Raw genomic sequence first — 15,518 nt, forward strand, 5'->3', positions numbered from 1 at the left:
GTTTGCCTTGAACACAGCCAACCCGGGTTCGATTCCCAGCATCCCATATGGTCCCCCAAGCACTGCCTGGAGTAATTCCTGAGTACAGAGCCAGGGATAACCCTTAAGCATCGCTGGATGTGACCAAAAAAAAGCAATATATATATATATATATATATATATATATATATATATATCACCAAGATTTGTGTACCACACTGGACTGCATTATCCTTAACAGCAGCACAATTTGGTAGACAATTTTAGTAATACATATTGAGTGACTTTGACCCCCCCCTTTTTTTTGGCCAAATACCTTTACCCTTTTCCCACAGATTTCCCTTCAGTGTATGTTGTATTGAGCCCAAGCAAGAACAAGAATTCCTCTAATGAGAGCCTCTAATTCCTATTTTTTTCTTCTAATTGACTCAAATGTCAGATAATTTTATTTGCCACGTGTTTAAACTTAAATTATTTGCACTCCTTCTGTGGAAATAATTAATTCCACTGCTTTATTCTTATTTATATAGATACTAGGGAAAGATGGTTTGTTGTCAAACACGTCCTTGAAATAAACCCTTGGTTTGATAGAATGCTTTTTCTTTTGGGGTGCAGGGAAGAAAGGGGTAAAGATGTTTGGCAGAATAGGGTCAAGACCATCCAGTATGTATTAGTTTTATATTGCTGCTGTAAAACATTATCATTAACCGAACTTTACATGAGTGTTTAACCTCACAGTTCTAAATGGGTCTCACAGCCTAAAATGGGTCTCAGTGGGCTAAAATAAAGGCTGCATTCTTTTCCAGAGATCAAAATTTGTGGAGTAATCTTTATTGGGGTACTTTCCTTTATCTTATATTCCATCCTTATTTCTCATGTCCCACTGTGATGCTGCCAAGCGATCACAAACTGTTTGATCCTACCTTCAACAGGTATCTAAATTTCAATATTTCACAATTACCACCGCTAACTGTCCTAAACCAAATCAAAACCATTTCCCTAATGCTTAATTTCAATGTTCTCTGAATGGGGTCCCTACTGTCCCCCCACCCCTATGATGACTCCTCCAATATGCTTGTTCACTAAATGCCTTTTAAAAATGCCTTTGATGATTTATGGAACTAAGACATATGGTTTAGACAGTCAGCGGTGAATTTGGGGTGTGTGTGTGTGGTGGGGGGAAATATTTGGGGAATTCTTGAGGTATCAGAATGGTGGTGATTTCACCTCCGGACTGTTTCCACGCTCAGGTTCCTTTGTGTTTATCTTCAATATCCTTTATCTAAGGCTACCACCAAAGTCCTCCCACTCCATCTCTCACTCCTCACCTTCAAAACCCTTCCCTTGGAACCCAGCTTGCAAGTTCATCATCAGCCTGCCTTGAGTAAGAGCCCCAATCCAGTCCTGTGTTCCTAATATGTAAGACTACATACCATTGTTGCCCTCTGTACCCTTCAAACAGCAATCCCTTTAGATGCTTGATACAGTTATTCAGAAAACAGGTTAGGAGCCTAGTGCCTAATGTGTGCCAAGCAACTGTGTCTGCCCTGGACTTTGTAGTGATCCAGGAGCTACTATCAAGGCATACACCAAAAGGAGAGTAAACTAGACAAAAGAAGGGATTGGAAATCAGGCGGGGGGGGGGGGGGGGGAGGAGGAGGAGGAAGAGGAGGAGGAGGAGGAGGAGGAGGAGGAGGAAAATAAAGATGGGAAGGAAGAGGGAAAGGGAGGAGGAGGGAGGAGGCAGAGATGAGGAGGGAGGAGAGGAAAGGACGGTGGGTGGCCCTGGGGGCGGAGCCCAGGAAGGAGGGAGGAGCCCGGGACGGAGGGAGGAGGTGGGGGAGGAGCCCTGGGGAGAAGGAGGAGGAGCGCGCGGAGGGGAAGGAGAGGTGGGGGCAGGGGCGGAGCGGCTGGCGGCGGCGCCCACGTGGTGCGCGGCGGCCCGTCGGGATGGCTGCGGCGCCGGCGGCCCTGCCCGGCCTCGAAGCCCGGAACCTCCTGCAGTTCTTGCGGCTGGTGGGGCAGCTCAAGGTGAGCGGGCGGAGGGGAGGGGCCTGGGTCGGGGCCGCCGCGGGGCTGCCGGGCGCGCTGCGGGGAGCGGCCGCGAGGACCCGGCGCCTCTGGGCGGACCGAACCCGGCCCCAGGACGCTCAGGGCCCCCGACCCTCGACTGGGCGCGGGGCTTCCTTCCGGCTGGACAGCAGGCAGCCGGGACAGACCGCGGGTGCCAAGTAGAGTACTCGAGTACTCGTGTGTGTGTGTGTGTGTGTGTGTGTGTGTGTGTGTGTGTGTGAGAGTGAGACACCCAACCGCAGGAGTACTCCGTGTGTGTGTGTGTGTTTGACACCCAACTCCAGGAGTACTCGAATATGTGTGTGTGTGTGATACCCAACTCCAGGAGTACCCGGTGTGTGTGTGTGTGTGTGTGTGTGTGTGTGACACCCAACTCCAGGAGTACCCGGGGTGTGTGTGTGTGTGTGTGTGTGTATCTGTGTGACACCCAACTCCAGGAGTTCTCGGGATGTGTGTGTGTGTGTGTGTGTGTGTGTGTGTGTGTGTGTGTAAGAGACCCAACTCCAGGAATATTCGGGTTTGTATGTGTGTGACCCAACTCCAGTACTCGGGGTGTGTATGTGTTATGTGTGACCCACCTCCAGGTGTACTTGTGTGTGTGAGAGAGAGACCCAACTCCACGAATACTTGTGTGTGTGTGTGTGTGTGTGTGAGACCCAACCCCAGGAATACTTGTGTGTGTGTGTGACCCAATTCTAGAAATACTCGGGTATGTGTGTGATGCAACTCCAGAAGTACTCAGGTGTGTGTGTGTGTGTGTGTGTGTGTAAGAGAGAGACCCAACTCCAGGAGTACTCTGTTGTGTGTTCGTGTGTGTATGTGTATATGTGTGTGTGTGAAACCCAACTCCAGGAGTAAGTGTGTGTGTGTGAGACCCAACTCTAGATATACTCGGGTATGTGTGTGTTAGAGAGACCCAACTCCAGGAATATGTGTGTGACCCAACTCCAGGAGTACTCAGGTGTGGGTGTGTGTGTGTGACCCAAGTCCAGGAGTACTCTGTTGTGTGTGTGTTTGTGTGTGTGTGTGAAACCTAACTCCAGGAATATTCGGGTATGTGTGTGTGAGAAAGACCCAATTCCAAAGAATGCTTGTGTGTGTGTTTGTGAGACCCAACTACAGCGTACTCTGGTATCTGTGAGTGTGACTCAACTCCAGGAGTACTTGTGTGTTTATGTGTGTGTGTGTGCGTGTATATGTGTGTGTGAGACCCAACTTTAGGAGTACTCAGGTGTATGTGTGTGTGTGTGTGTGTATGTGAGAGAGAGAGAGAGAGAGAGAGAGAGAGAGAGAGAGAGAGTGTGTGTGTGTGTGTGTGTGTGTGTGTGGAGAGAGAGACACGTGAGGTGAGGGCGGGCAGGACACCCAACACTGCTCAAGACTAGTGGCCTCTGCACTCTGGGATCACTGCTGCTGGGTTCTTCCTCACCCACTGCCCCTCTGGGTAGTGATTTGCAGATCACTTGAATTTCACCCTACCCGGAAAGCAGTGCAGGAGAAAGATTTCTGCAGGTGAAAAAAGCCAACTCAGCCTCAGGTCCTGCTGAATCAAAGGCAGCCCTGACTTGATTGGGTCAGCGTGAAGCCCTTGGAAGTGCCTCTTGCTTCCCAATTTGCAAGCACACCCTTTGCTCAAGTTTTCAGTGTTTTGTTCTTTTGCAGAGTGGGATTGTTGGAAGGCAAAGTCCCAACTCCTGTAATTAGGAAAAGTAAGATACTTTACTGTTTTGCTGTTGTTTCTTTTGTCTAAACGTTTTTTTTTGTGTGTGTGTGTTTTGTAATTTATACATTTCCATCAACAACACAGAATAACTGAACTGTTGAACTTTTGAATACATGGGAATATTCACACACACTCAACATCATTTTCTGATCTCATGAGGCTCAGTTCCAGAGGTCAACCACTTTTCTTCGGTAATCCTGTATAGGGCTGGAGCGATAGCACAGCGGTAGGGCGTTTGCCTTGCACGCAGCCAACATGGCCGACCCGAGTTCGATTCCTCCGCCCTCTCGGAGAGCCTGGCAAGCTACCGGGAGTATCTCGCCTGCATGGCAGAGCCTGGCAAGCTCCCCGTGACATATTCGATATGCCAAACACAGTAACAATACGGTCTCCAGTGGAGACATTACTGGGCCCGCTCGAGCTATATATATATATATTTTTTTTTTTAATTCTTTCATTTATTTTTTAGTCTTTGAGGCCAAAACCCTGCATGGCCTCCAGTCCTGAGCTCTCTTCAGATAGTCATTCACTGTCACTGTCACTGTCCTCCTCCCATTGTTCATCCATTTTGCTTGAGCGGGCCCAGTAACATTGTGAGACTTGTTACAGTGTTTGGCATATTGAATACATCATGGATAGCTTGCCAGGCTTTGCCGTGTGGGTGAGATACTCTCGGTAGCCTGCTGGGCTCTCCGAGAGGGGTGGAGGAATTGAACTTGGGTCAGTCATGTTGGCTGCATGCAAGGCAAAGGCCCTACTGCTGTGCTATCACTCCAGCCAAAGCTAGTCATTAATAAATTTTAGATAAATTTTGAATCATGAACTTGTTTTTGTGCCCTTTTTTTTCCACTTCTCTAATGTTGGTATCACTCTCAAAGGTGACTTTGACCCCCTCTATATATCTAAACCTCACCTCACAATCATTACTTCAGAACCACTAAGCTCTGTGATTTGTTTTCTTTTGTCCCCTTTGTTTCTTTGTATTTCCAGTAGTGACTTTTCTTCTTCTGACACATTTTACATAGCATATACCCTTAAGGTTTATCCATGGAGGCACTAGTGGCAAGTTTTCATTGTTGTTTAATAGATGAATATTTCATTGTGTATATATATATCACACTTTATCCTTTCTTCGGGCTGGAGGTATAGCCCAGCAGGTAGGGGGTTTGCCTTGCACGCAGCCAACCCGGGTTCGATTCCTCTGACCCTCTCGGAGGGCCTGGCAAGCTGCTGAGAGTATCTCGCCCGCATGGCAAAGCCTGGCAAGCTACATGTGATGTGTTTGATATGCCAAACACAGTAACAACAAGTCTCACGATGGAGATGTTACTGGGCCCGCTCGAGCAAACTGATGAACAACTGGAGGACAGTGGCAGTGATCCTTACTGTTGATGGACACTTCATTTACTTCTGTATCTTGGCCGTTGTGAATAGCTGCAAATATCGTAGGATATTTGGCTGAACAACGTTGTTCGATGAGCAACAGGAGGACAGTGCTACAGTGACAGTGCTACAGTGCATCGTAGGATTGGATATGACTTTTCAAATTAGTGTTTTCATACTGTCTGAATGAATAGAACCAGACATAGGACTGCTGAATTGTAGTTCTGTTTCAAATGTTTGAGAAATCTCCCTCTGCTTTTCCATAGTGTTGCATCAGTTTACCATCCACAGTATCTGAGCGTTCCTCCTTTACCTTCACATCCTACCAACTCTGTTTCTCATAGGAACTATTCTAGCAACTATGACATGAAATCTTACGTGGTTTTTCATGTGTCTCTTGACCATCTGTGATGTGTTTATTTACTCTTACTTTAACTGGCTATTAATTCTTTTGTCTCTTTGCAAGTATCTTCTCCCATAATAATTTCTCTGACCGTGAAGAAGCATTTTGGTTTGATTTAGTCATTTTTAATTTTTTGCTTGGGGCTGGAGTGATAGCACAGTGGGTAGGCCGTTTGCCTTGCGCTCGGCCAACCTGGGTTCTATTCCCAGCATCCCATATCGTCCCCAGTAGTAACTCCTGAGTGCAGAGCCAGGAGTAACACCTGTACATCACATGGTGTGACCCAAAAATAAGTAAATAACATTTTTGCTTCTGTTTCCCTTGGTGTTAGAGATAAATCCATAAAGATATCACTAAAGTTTATGTCAAAGGATGTATCACCCAGCTATTCTTCGGTATTTTGTTTTTTGCACCATATCCAGCTGTGGTCAGGACTTACCCTTGGCTCTCTAGTCACTCTGGAATCACTCCTGGTGGGGTTTAGGAGACCAAATGTCATGCCAGGGATCAAAATGTAATTTGCTGCATGCAAGAGAAGCACCCTGCTCACTGTATTGTCTCTCTAGTCCCTTCTTCTCTTCTATGGTTTTAGATCTTATATTCAAGTCTTTCATCCACTTTGAGTTAATTTCTGTCTGAGATCTAAGATAATAATCTTGTGTCATTATTTTGCACTTTGTCTCATTTTCCTGGGACATTTATTGAAGAGACTCCCCTTTCTCCATTGTATGTTATGCTATTGTCTATATATGTGTGGGCTTTTTTTCTGGGTTTTATTCTAATACCATACTGTTTTGATTGCTATAACTTTAGTTTACTAGCATATAGTTGGTAGACGAAGAATATGATTTCCTTTATGGTTTTAATTGAAGATTGCTTATATGATTAAATTTTATTGTTGTTCCATATTCATTTCAAGTTTTCTTGGCTCGGCTTCCCTGTTGGAATTTCAATAGGGATTCCATCGCATCTGTAATGCTTAAGTAAAATGGCCATTTTCTTTTCTTTATTTCTTTAACTGAATCAACATGAGATTGAGCATTACAAAGCTGTTCATGATTTGGTTTCAGTTACAAAATGCTATTTTAACAACATTAATTCTTCTCATCCATGAACATGGAATATTGTTCCATCTTCTTGTGACTCCTTCAATTTCTTTCCATAATACCTTAGTTTTCATTGCTTTCTTTGACTAAATTTATTACTAGTTATTTATTATTTTTGATGTTATAAGTGGTATTTTCATAATTTTCTCACTGCATATAAAAAAGAAATATTTGATTATGTTTGCTGGAGCCATAGCACAGCAGGTAGGGAATTTGCCTTGCATGCAGTTGACCTGGCCGACCCAGGTTCGATTCCTCCACCCCTCTCAGAGTCTGGCAAGCTACTGAGAGTATCTCACCCACATGGCAAAGCCTGGCAAGCTACCCATGACGTATCTGATATGTCAAACACAGTAACAAGTGTCACATTGGATACGTTACTGGGCCCACTTGAGCAAATCGATGAACAACTGGAGGACAGTGACAGTGACAGTGATTATGATGTGTGAACTTTTTTATGGATGTTGAATTTTGTTGCTAGTGTTTTGTTGAGGGTTTTTGCATCTAAATTTATGAGATATATTGGCATGTAATTTCCCTTCCCAGTGATTATCTTGTATGATTTGATATGACTGTAATATTTATCCTGTGAAAGTTGTCTTAGGTATTCTTTCCTTTTAGTTTTTTTGAAGAGTGAACTAATCTGGTCCTGAACTTTAAAAAAATCTTAAAACTTAAGACATTTGTTGTATCTTTTTATTTTGTATACTTTTCCAACTAAATGCTTTTAAAGCAATGTTTATATATATTTTAGAACACAAAATACCCTACTTTTTTGGAGAGCAGGTGTTTTGAAATTGATTCCTCTCTTTGCTTTTTATTTTGTTCAATTGATTATCTTTTTCTGTATGGATCTAGTGAAAGTTTTGTTCATATTGTTGATATTTATTTCAAAGTGTCATATTTTTGTTTTGCTGATCTTTTGTAATGTCTTTTGGTTTCTGTTTCATTTATTTCCAGATTGATTTTATTATTTTTTTCTATTGTCTTTGGACTTCATTTATCCTTTTTCTAGTTCCTTGAAATGTAAAGTTAGATTGTTTATTTGAGATTTTCTTGTTCCTTGAGAGAAGGTGGTATTGCTATGAACTTTCTTCTAAGTACAGTTTTTGCTGAATTCCCTAAATTGTGGCATATGTCATTATTTTTTATGTTTGTATATTTTTGAATTGATTTCTTAGTTGAGTTATAATAGTTTTTAGTAATACTGAAGTCATTCTTTTACAGTACCAGATATTTAAATTTTATCCTTTGATTTCTGTGTGACCCAACATGTGTTGTTTAATCACTGATTATCTGTGCTTTGCAAGCTTTCTTGTGTGTTTGATTTGTAACTTCATACCACTGTGTCATACAGATGCTTGATATTTTGTTCTTCTTGGAATTAATGAGGCTTGTTTTGTGTTCTGACCTGCGATTAGTCCTTGAAAACTTTCCACATGTCCTTGAAAAGACGGTGAATTCTGCTCCTTTGGGGCAGTGTTCTGTATATATCTATTTTAAGTCATTTTATCTAGTATAGTGTGTAATAAATGTTTCCTTGTTTATTGATTGGGGGGGGGGCCTGGAATTTGTTCTACTGGTTAAGTAGAGCAATTACTGTGTTTCTGTCAGAATTTTTTTTTTTGGCAGTTTAAAAAATACTTATTTTCCCAACTCTTTCTCTTCTTTATTTTCACCAGAGAGTTCCACGGACTGGCTGGGTATACAGAAATGTAGAAAGTCCAGAGAGTGTATCGGATCACATGTACAGAATGGCAATAATGGCTCTTGTGACCAAAGATGAACATCTTAACAAAGACCGGTAAGCTTATTGAACTCAGGTGATTGTTGCAGTGTTGGTGATGTGTGGGAATACACCAGTTTTTATGACTGAGGCCTGTGACAGGTTCCTATAGGTTTATTTATATGCCAGGAAAACTGAGGCAAAGCATACAGATTGAGAATATACTATGTACTTTGGGACTCTAGTTCCTTTTGTGAATTGTGGCACCTATTTTTGAAGTGAATTTTTGGGGGCCTGAGCCATAGAACAATGGACAGGGTGATTGCCTTGCAAGCGGCTGACCCGAGTTCGATCTCTGGCAGGCATCTCATGTGGTCCCTGAATACCACCAGGAGTGATCCCTGAGTGTAGATGCAGGAGTCAACCCTGAGCATCGTCTGGTGTGGACCAAAAACCAATTAAAAAAATTCTGAAGTGAATTTTTTAGTGATATGTGCAAGATAAAGCTGAGAAAAAGATATCTTCCTTCTGTCAGCAGTTATTTAAAATGTTTTTTGAGCTCAGGAATTTTTTTTTTCCCTTAGAATATAAGACAGTAAATCAGTCTCAAATGAATTACTTAGGTTCAAACAAGAATAAAATAAGCTACTTTGGAAAATTAGTAAGCTGTTGTATGGAGGCAAAATCGGAGTTGAGCTCTGAAGGGTTGACTTGATAGCAGAGTGGGTAAAACCACAGCATATAGAAAGAAGACTTAGAAAGCAGAGTCCTAATGGTACTTAGAAGGATACTTTAGAAATCGTCTTTATTGCAACAAAGGGTTTATTTGGGACCCTAATAAATCCTGTTACTTTGTAGGAAGTGTGGAACTTTAGATATTTACGGATAGTATAGATGAAAATTGTCTTGGAGCAAAATTCCTGGTACTAATCTGAGCCCTTCCTGGGTGTTAGTCTCCCGTTTTGTTGCTTTATGTTCCCCAGATGAATGCAATCTTTCTGTGTCTATCCCGCTCTTTCTGACTCATTTCGCTTAACATGATACTTTCCATGTAGTACCACTTGTATGTAAATTTCATAACTTCATCTTTTCTAACAGCTACATAGTACTCCATTGTGTAAATGTACCAAAGCTTCTTTAACCAGTCATCTGTTCTTGGGCACTCAGGTTTTTTCCAGATTCTGGCTATTGTAAAGAGTGCTGCAATGAACAAACAATTGCAGATGTCACTTCGACTATACATTTTTGCCTCTCTGGGATATATTCCCAGGAGTGCTATAGCTGGGTCAAATGGGAGATCGAATTCTAATTTTTTGAGAATCGTCCATACTGTTTTCCAAAAGGGTTGGACCAGCCTGCATTCCCCCCAGCAGTGAAGGAGGGTCCCTTTCTCGCCACATCCGCGCCAGCACCTGTTGCTTTTGTTCTTGTGGATGTGGGCCAGTCTCTGTGGTGTGAAATGATATCTCATTGTTGTTTTGATCTACATCTCTCTGATGATTAGTGATGTAGAGCATTTTCTCATGTGCCTTTTTGCCATTCGGATTTCTTCTTTGCGAAAGTTTCTGTTCATTTCCTCGCCCCATTTTTTGATGGGGTTGGGTGATTTCTTCTTGTGTAGTTTAACCAGTACCTTGTATATCCTTGAAATCAACCCCTTGTCGGATGTGTATTTGGTGAATATTCTTTCCCATTCTGTAGGCTGTCTTTGTATTTTGGTCACTGTTTCTTTTGAGGTGCAGAAGCTTCTTAGTTTAAGATAGTCCCATTTGTCTATCTCTGTTTTCACTTGCTCGGCCAGTGGCGTGACGTCTCAATATCGTGGAGAGTTTTGCCAACTTTGTCTTCAATAAACATTATGGATTCCGGTCTGATGTTGAGGCCATAAATCCATTTCGATCTTACTTTTGTGCATGGCGTTAGGCAGAGATCTGAGCCCACTTTTTTGCATGTAGCCGTCCAGTTTTGCCAGCACAATTTATTAAAGAGGCTTTCCCTGCTCCATTTCACTTTTCTTGCCCCCTTATCGAAGATTAGATGATTATATGTTTGGGAGGAGATGTCAGTATATTCAGCTCTATTCCATTGGTCTGCAGCTCTGCTTTTGTTCCAGTACCATGCTGTTTTGATTATTACTGCTTTGTAGTAGAGCTTGAAGTTAGGTAGGTTGATTCCTCCCATTTTCTTTTTCCCAAGAATTGCTTTAGCTATTCGTGGGGGCTTATTGTTCCATATAAATTTCAGGAGTGTTTGCTCCATTTCTTTGAAGAATGTCGTGGGTATCCTTATAGGGATTGCATTGAATTTGTACAGTGCTTTGGGAAGTATTGCCATTTTGACAATGTTGATTCTCCCCATCCATGAACAGGGGATATTTTTCCATTTCCTCGTGTCCTCTTTTATTTCCCGAAGTAGCGTTTTGTAGTTTTCTTTGTACAGATCCTTTACTTCCTTAGTTAAGGCGATTCCTAGGTACTTGATTTTCTGGGGCACAATTGTGAATGGAATTGTTTTCTTCATGTCACTTTCTTCTCTTTCATTATTTGCATATAGGAAAGCCATGGATTTTTGGGTATTGATTTTATAGCCTGCCACTTTACTATACAAGCCTATTGTTTCTAGGAGCGAAGGAAGCTCAGATAGAGAAGAGAGCACCAAATAAAGGGTGTTGTGAAGACCCTCCCAGGGTGGGAGAGACATGCTAAAAGTGGTCTATAGACCAAACATGACTGCCACTCAATGCCTCTCTGGCAAAACACAGTACCCAAAAGAAGAGAGAGAGAACAGGGAGGAATGCCCTGCCACAGCGAGAGAACAGGGAGGAATGCCCTGCCACAGCGGCAGGGTGGGACGGGGGGGGGGGGGGGGGGGATGGGGGGTGGGAGGGATGCTAGGACCCGTGGTGGGGGAGGATGGGCACTGGTGGAGGGATGGGTACTTGATCATTGTATAACTGAAACCCAAGCACAAAAATTTATAAGTCTATAAGTGTACTTCATGGTGTTTCACTAATAAAAAAAATGATAAAAAAAAAAAAAGAAAATTGTCTTATGTGGAGATGAACCTAAAAGTACTTAATATTTGAACTGGGTGAGAAAGGCTGCAGGCAAGGCCTCTAAGAGGAGGCTGTTGGGCCTTGTATTGCCTTGGTAATGGGGAACATTAAACAGACAGTCCTCTGTGGTCTGTCTCTCTGGACTTGCCTTTGTTATTTTGACATTGATTATCCTAATTACTAATCATTATCACTAATTACCATAGCCATTTATTGAATGATCAACATGTTCCAGGAACATAATTGAATAATGCTGGGACCCATGGTGATGGATGACGGGCACTGGTGGAGGGATGGGCACTTGATCATTGTATAACTGAAACCCAAGCACAAAATTTGTAAGCCTATAACTGTACCTCATGGTGTTTCACTAATAAAAAAAGGGAAAAAAAATAATAAATTTAATTTTTATACCAGAAGTTCTTATCCCACCATTTTTCCTAGTCCTCCTTTTCTTTTTTTGAGGGTTAGGGGAGTGGTTTGGGCCACCCCGGCAATGCTCAGGAGTTACTCCTGGCAGTGCTGGAGGAACCATCTGGGATGCCGGGGATTGAACCCAGGTCTGCAGCATGCTAGGCAAGCTGGACTAATGCTTTGCACCATTCCCCTCCCCATTTTTTTTTTACAGATGAGAAAATGAAGGATGACAAAACTGACATTTGGAAAAATTCAGCAACTTCTCAGCATTAGAATTAATTGATTTTGGTTGCTAGGTTCAAATTCCGATCTCTCCAACTCTACCTAATTCTCTAGTAGAGTTTTATTTAGGGAACTTAGGATATAGTTCAGATAGAGAACTTACCTTGTGTATGAGAGGCCCTGGGTTTAATTTCTGACACCCACTGCAAAATAACTAATAAAGATTCTCATTTTGACATCTAACTATATATTTGGTATATAATTATTTCAGTTATCTCTGTATTAGGAACGTTGGGCAGTGTTGGATCATACTAGGGGTCACTCCTGGCTTTCTGCTCAAGATGAAATCCGGGTCAACTGCAGGCAAATCAAGCCCTTTTAACTCTCTAGCTCTAATTCTGATTTTTGTATCAGTAATTAAATGTTATAGTGCAGTGGTTTTTCAGCTGCTGATCCATAGACTGACACAGATGGAAAAAGGTTGATAACCAGTACTATAATCAGATCATGTTTTGGCTTTCTAGTCTTCAGTTATCAAACTTTTTAATTTCCTACTTTAGAAACCAATCATTTGTTTTAAACAGTCCACGTGAACTGCATGTAATGTGTTGAATATTAACTAGTAGTTTGATCTGTAACTATTGCAGGAACTGGCAGAATATAATTACTTTAGAAAATACTGTATTAAAATACTCTGAAGATGAAAGGGGGGAAAAACCCATATTATGTAACTTCAAAATAGTATAGTGAAGAAAATTGTAATAACTATAATTCTGTAACTTAATTTTTAATTTATTTTTTTTGTCTGATCAGATGTTTACGCCTAGCCCTTGTTCACGATATGGCAGAATGCATTGTTGGGGACATAGCACCGGCAGATAACATTCCCAAAGAAGAGAAACATAGGCGAGAAGAGGTCAGTTTAACAATTAACTCCAGAAAAACATGGTACTGAAGTAAAGTCAGGTTTATTAGACCCATTGCAGTAAGGAAGAATACGGCCTTAATAGAGTCGGGGGGGTGGGGGGGTCGTGGAGGTGGGGGGGGCAGAGGTCTCAGGAAAGGGAATATTGGAAGAATTACATAATGTTCAAGACATAATAGCTTTGGATTGGCTGGACTGATGAGGCAAGGTCTCAGAGAGTCTTGAAGAGCAAGGTATTAGTGTTTACTCTATTTTGAGTCATTTACAGTCTTATCTTCTAGAAGTAAGGATTTCCTGGAGTGAGCCGCACATTGGTTTTTCTCTTGTTCTCAGCCTTGTTTAACAGAAGAACAGGAAAGTATGCCTGCTTCCAGTCTTGTTTAATGCCAGGAGGGGAAGTGCTATTGATTTTGGCTGTCATTAGTTTGTGGACCAGTGTGTTACGACTTTCATTAAAACAGTGGAAATAGCTGGAACTTGAGGGAATTCTTCAATAGCTAAGCTCTTTGGAGAGAATTTCTCTATCTCGATAAAGTTATCTATAAATAATTGTATAGCTATTACTATAATTATTATTTAAGGATATTGAATCACTGCCAGTTTGGACTCTGTGACACCAGAGACCAGTGTCAAAAGAGAAAGATATATTTGACCCATATTGAAAAATTCAGTTTCCTTCCTTCCTTCCTTCCTTCCTTCCTTCCTTCCTTCCTTCCTTCCTTCTTTCTTTTCTTGCATTCTTGTTCTTTCTTTTGTTCTTTCTCTTTCTTTCTTATTGCCAATGGTTGCTCCTGATAGAGGAATTATTACTATCTGCTTTTAATTCTAGGCCAGAGAAACTGGTTCCAAATAGTTATATGGATGGATCCTTTATCAAGTTGTTCTAATAGGGTAAATTGGTTTAAATCAGGGACTTCAGAGCTGAGAGAAAATGCAGCTCAGTGTTCGAACACGAACACATTTTTCCTTTTAGGAGCAAGAACATGCACAGGGAATCCCAATTTTGGACTTCCAATCCACTTTACATACTGGGAACAAGAGGGATAATGTAAGGAACGAGTTTTTCCTGCTGAATAAAGTTCCAAAATGCAGGTTAAGAATCATCAAAGCATATAGAAAGGCTGCAAGCTAAAGAAATATTTCTCCTTAGGAGTCTGTGCTGTACCAGTAAGTAAAGAATTACTAGATTTGCTGGTAGAATAAATACGAAAGTTATTCAGTTGACTCAAAATACTGAGTTGTTAAAGTGGGCTATACCTGAACTAGAGGGTGATGAGTAAAATAGGAGATAAAGGAAACAAAGGAGTAAGGAATCCTGCTTAACTTTAGAACTCATTTCAGGAGATCTGATAATTTTAGTTAAGGGTCAAGCTGGACACTGTAAGGAAAATCAGATTATCAAAGACCTTACTATGGGCTGGAGCGATAGCACAGCGGGTAGGGCGTTCGCCTTACACGCGGCCAACATGGCCGACCCGAGTTCGATTCCTCCGCCCCTCTCGGAGAGCCCGGCAAGCTACCGAGAGTATTCGATATGCCAGACACAGTAACAACAAAGTCTCCAATGGAGACGTTACTGGGCCCGCTCGAGCAAATCGATGATCAACGGGAGGGCCTTTACCTTACCTTTTACCTTTACTGTGACATAGAGGAAGTGTAATAAATTGTTCCTCTGCAGGTAGATATTAGATTTGACGTTTCCTTCACACAAATCAACTTGGAGCCTTCTGTATAAAAAACCAAAGTCAGTAGGGAGAATTTTCAACCCTGGCATTAAGATAAAACCTACTATTACTCTGAAAAAAGCTGATTCCTGGCTACTGATAACTCAGAGCAGGACCTCAAGGGGACTTGGTCAGAGAGAAGACTCTTGTCTCCTGGGCACAGGTCTAAGCGAGGATGCAAGCCTTCTGGGCCTTATTAAATCTCCTGGCTGTTGCCCTCTTCTGTTGGTTCACAAAGAAACAAATATTATAATCAGAAGAGTCAGGGAAACATCAGAAGAGTCAGGGAAACATCCAAGAGCCACAGTTCTTAGATAAGAAGCCAAAGACTTAAAGAGTGCTGATGTTCTATTGCCTCTTCCTGCTGCTAGTTAGGAGGATTTGGGATGAGAGAAAAGGATCTGGGAAGTGAGCAATTCTTTATGCAGATGGTGTTTATGAACAAGATTTGGATGTCTAAACCATGCATTAAGATAATTAAAGGAGGATTTTTTGGCTTGAGGTGGAAAGCACATAATGAGAGCCAGGAAGCATCATTTACCCGGAGGCTAGCCAACTGCATCAGGACAGCTGTAAACTGAAGTAGGAGGCAGGAAAAATACTATTATCCTGAAGGTTTATTGTCTTGGAAGAGAATAAAAATGAAAAGGAAAATAGAGTCTTGTAGAGGAAAATTTAGGGAGTCAAAGCAGTACTTGTAATTTGATCTTCCTAAGCAGGATAAAATAAGCTGTATATTATAACCCAAATTGGTACATGATGCCTAATGGGGATTATCAAGA

The 15,518-nt window shown here is 41.8% G+C and overlaps 1 protein-coding gene across 1 annotated transcript in view; it reads left to right on the plus strand.

Annotated features, from left to right (window-relative positions):
• The first annotated feature begins 1,901 nt into the window (after window positions 1–1,901).
• HDDC2 (HD domain containing 2) overlaps window positions 1,902–15,518 on the plus strand; it is a 31,721-nt gene continuing 18,104 nt past the window's right edge. The window contains exons 1-3 of the mRNA XM_056126242.1: window positions 1,902–2,010; window positions 8,350–8,471; window positions 12,901–13,003. Coding sequence (XP_055982217.1) covers window positions 1,930–2,010; window positions 8,350–8,471; window positions 12,901–13,003 — 306 coding nt within the window. The 5' untranslated portion in view covers window positions 1,902–1,929. The remainder of the gene's footprint in view (window positions 2,011–8,349; window positions 8,472–12,900; window positions 13,004–15,518) is intronic.

Source organism: Sorex fumeus, unplaced genomic scaffold (genome assembly GCF_029834395.1).
Source record: "Sorex fumeus unplaced genomic scaffold, SorFum_2.1 ptg000061l, whole genome shotgun sequence".
In the NCBI taxonomy this organism is placed as follows: Eukaryota; Metazoa; Chordata; class Mammalia; order Eulipotyphla; family Soricidae; genus Sorex; species Sorex fumeus.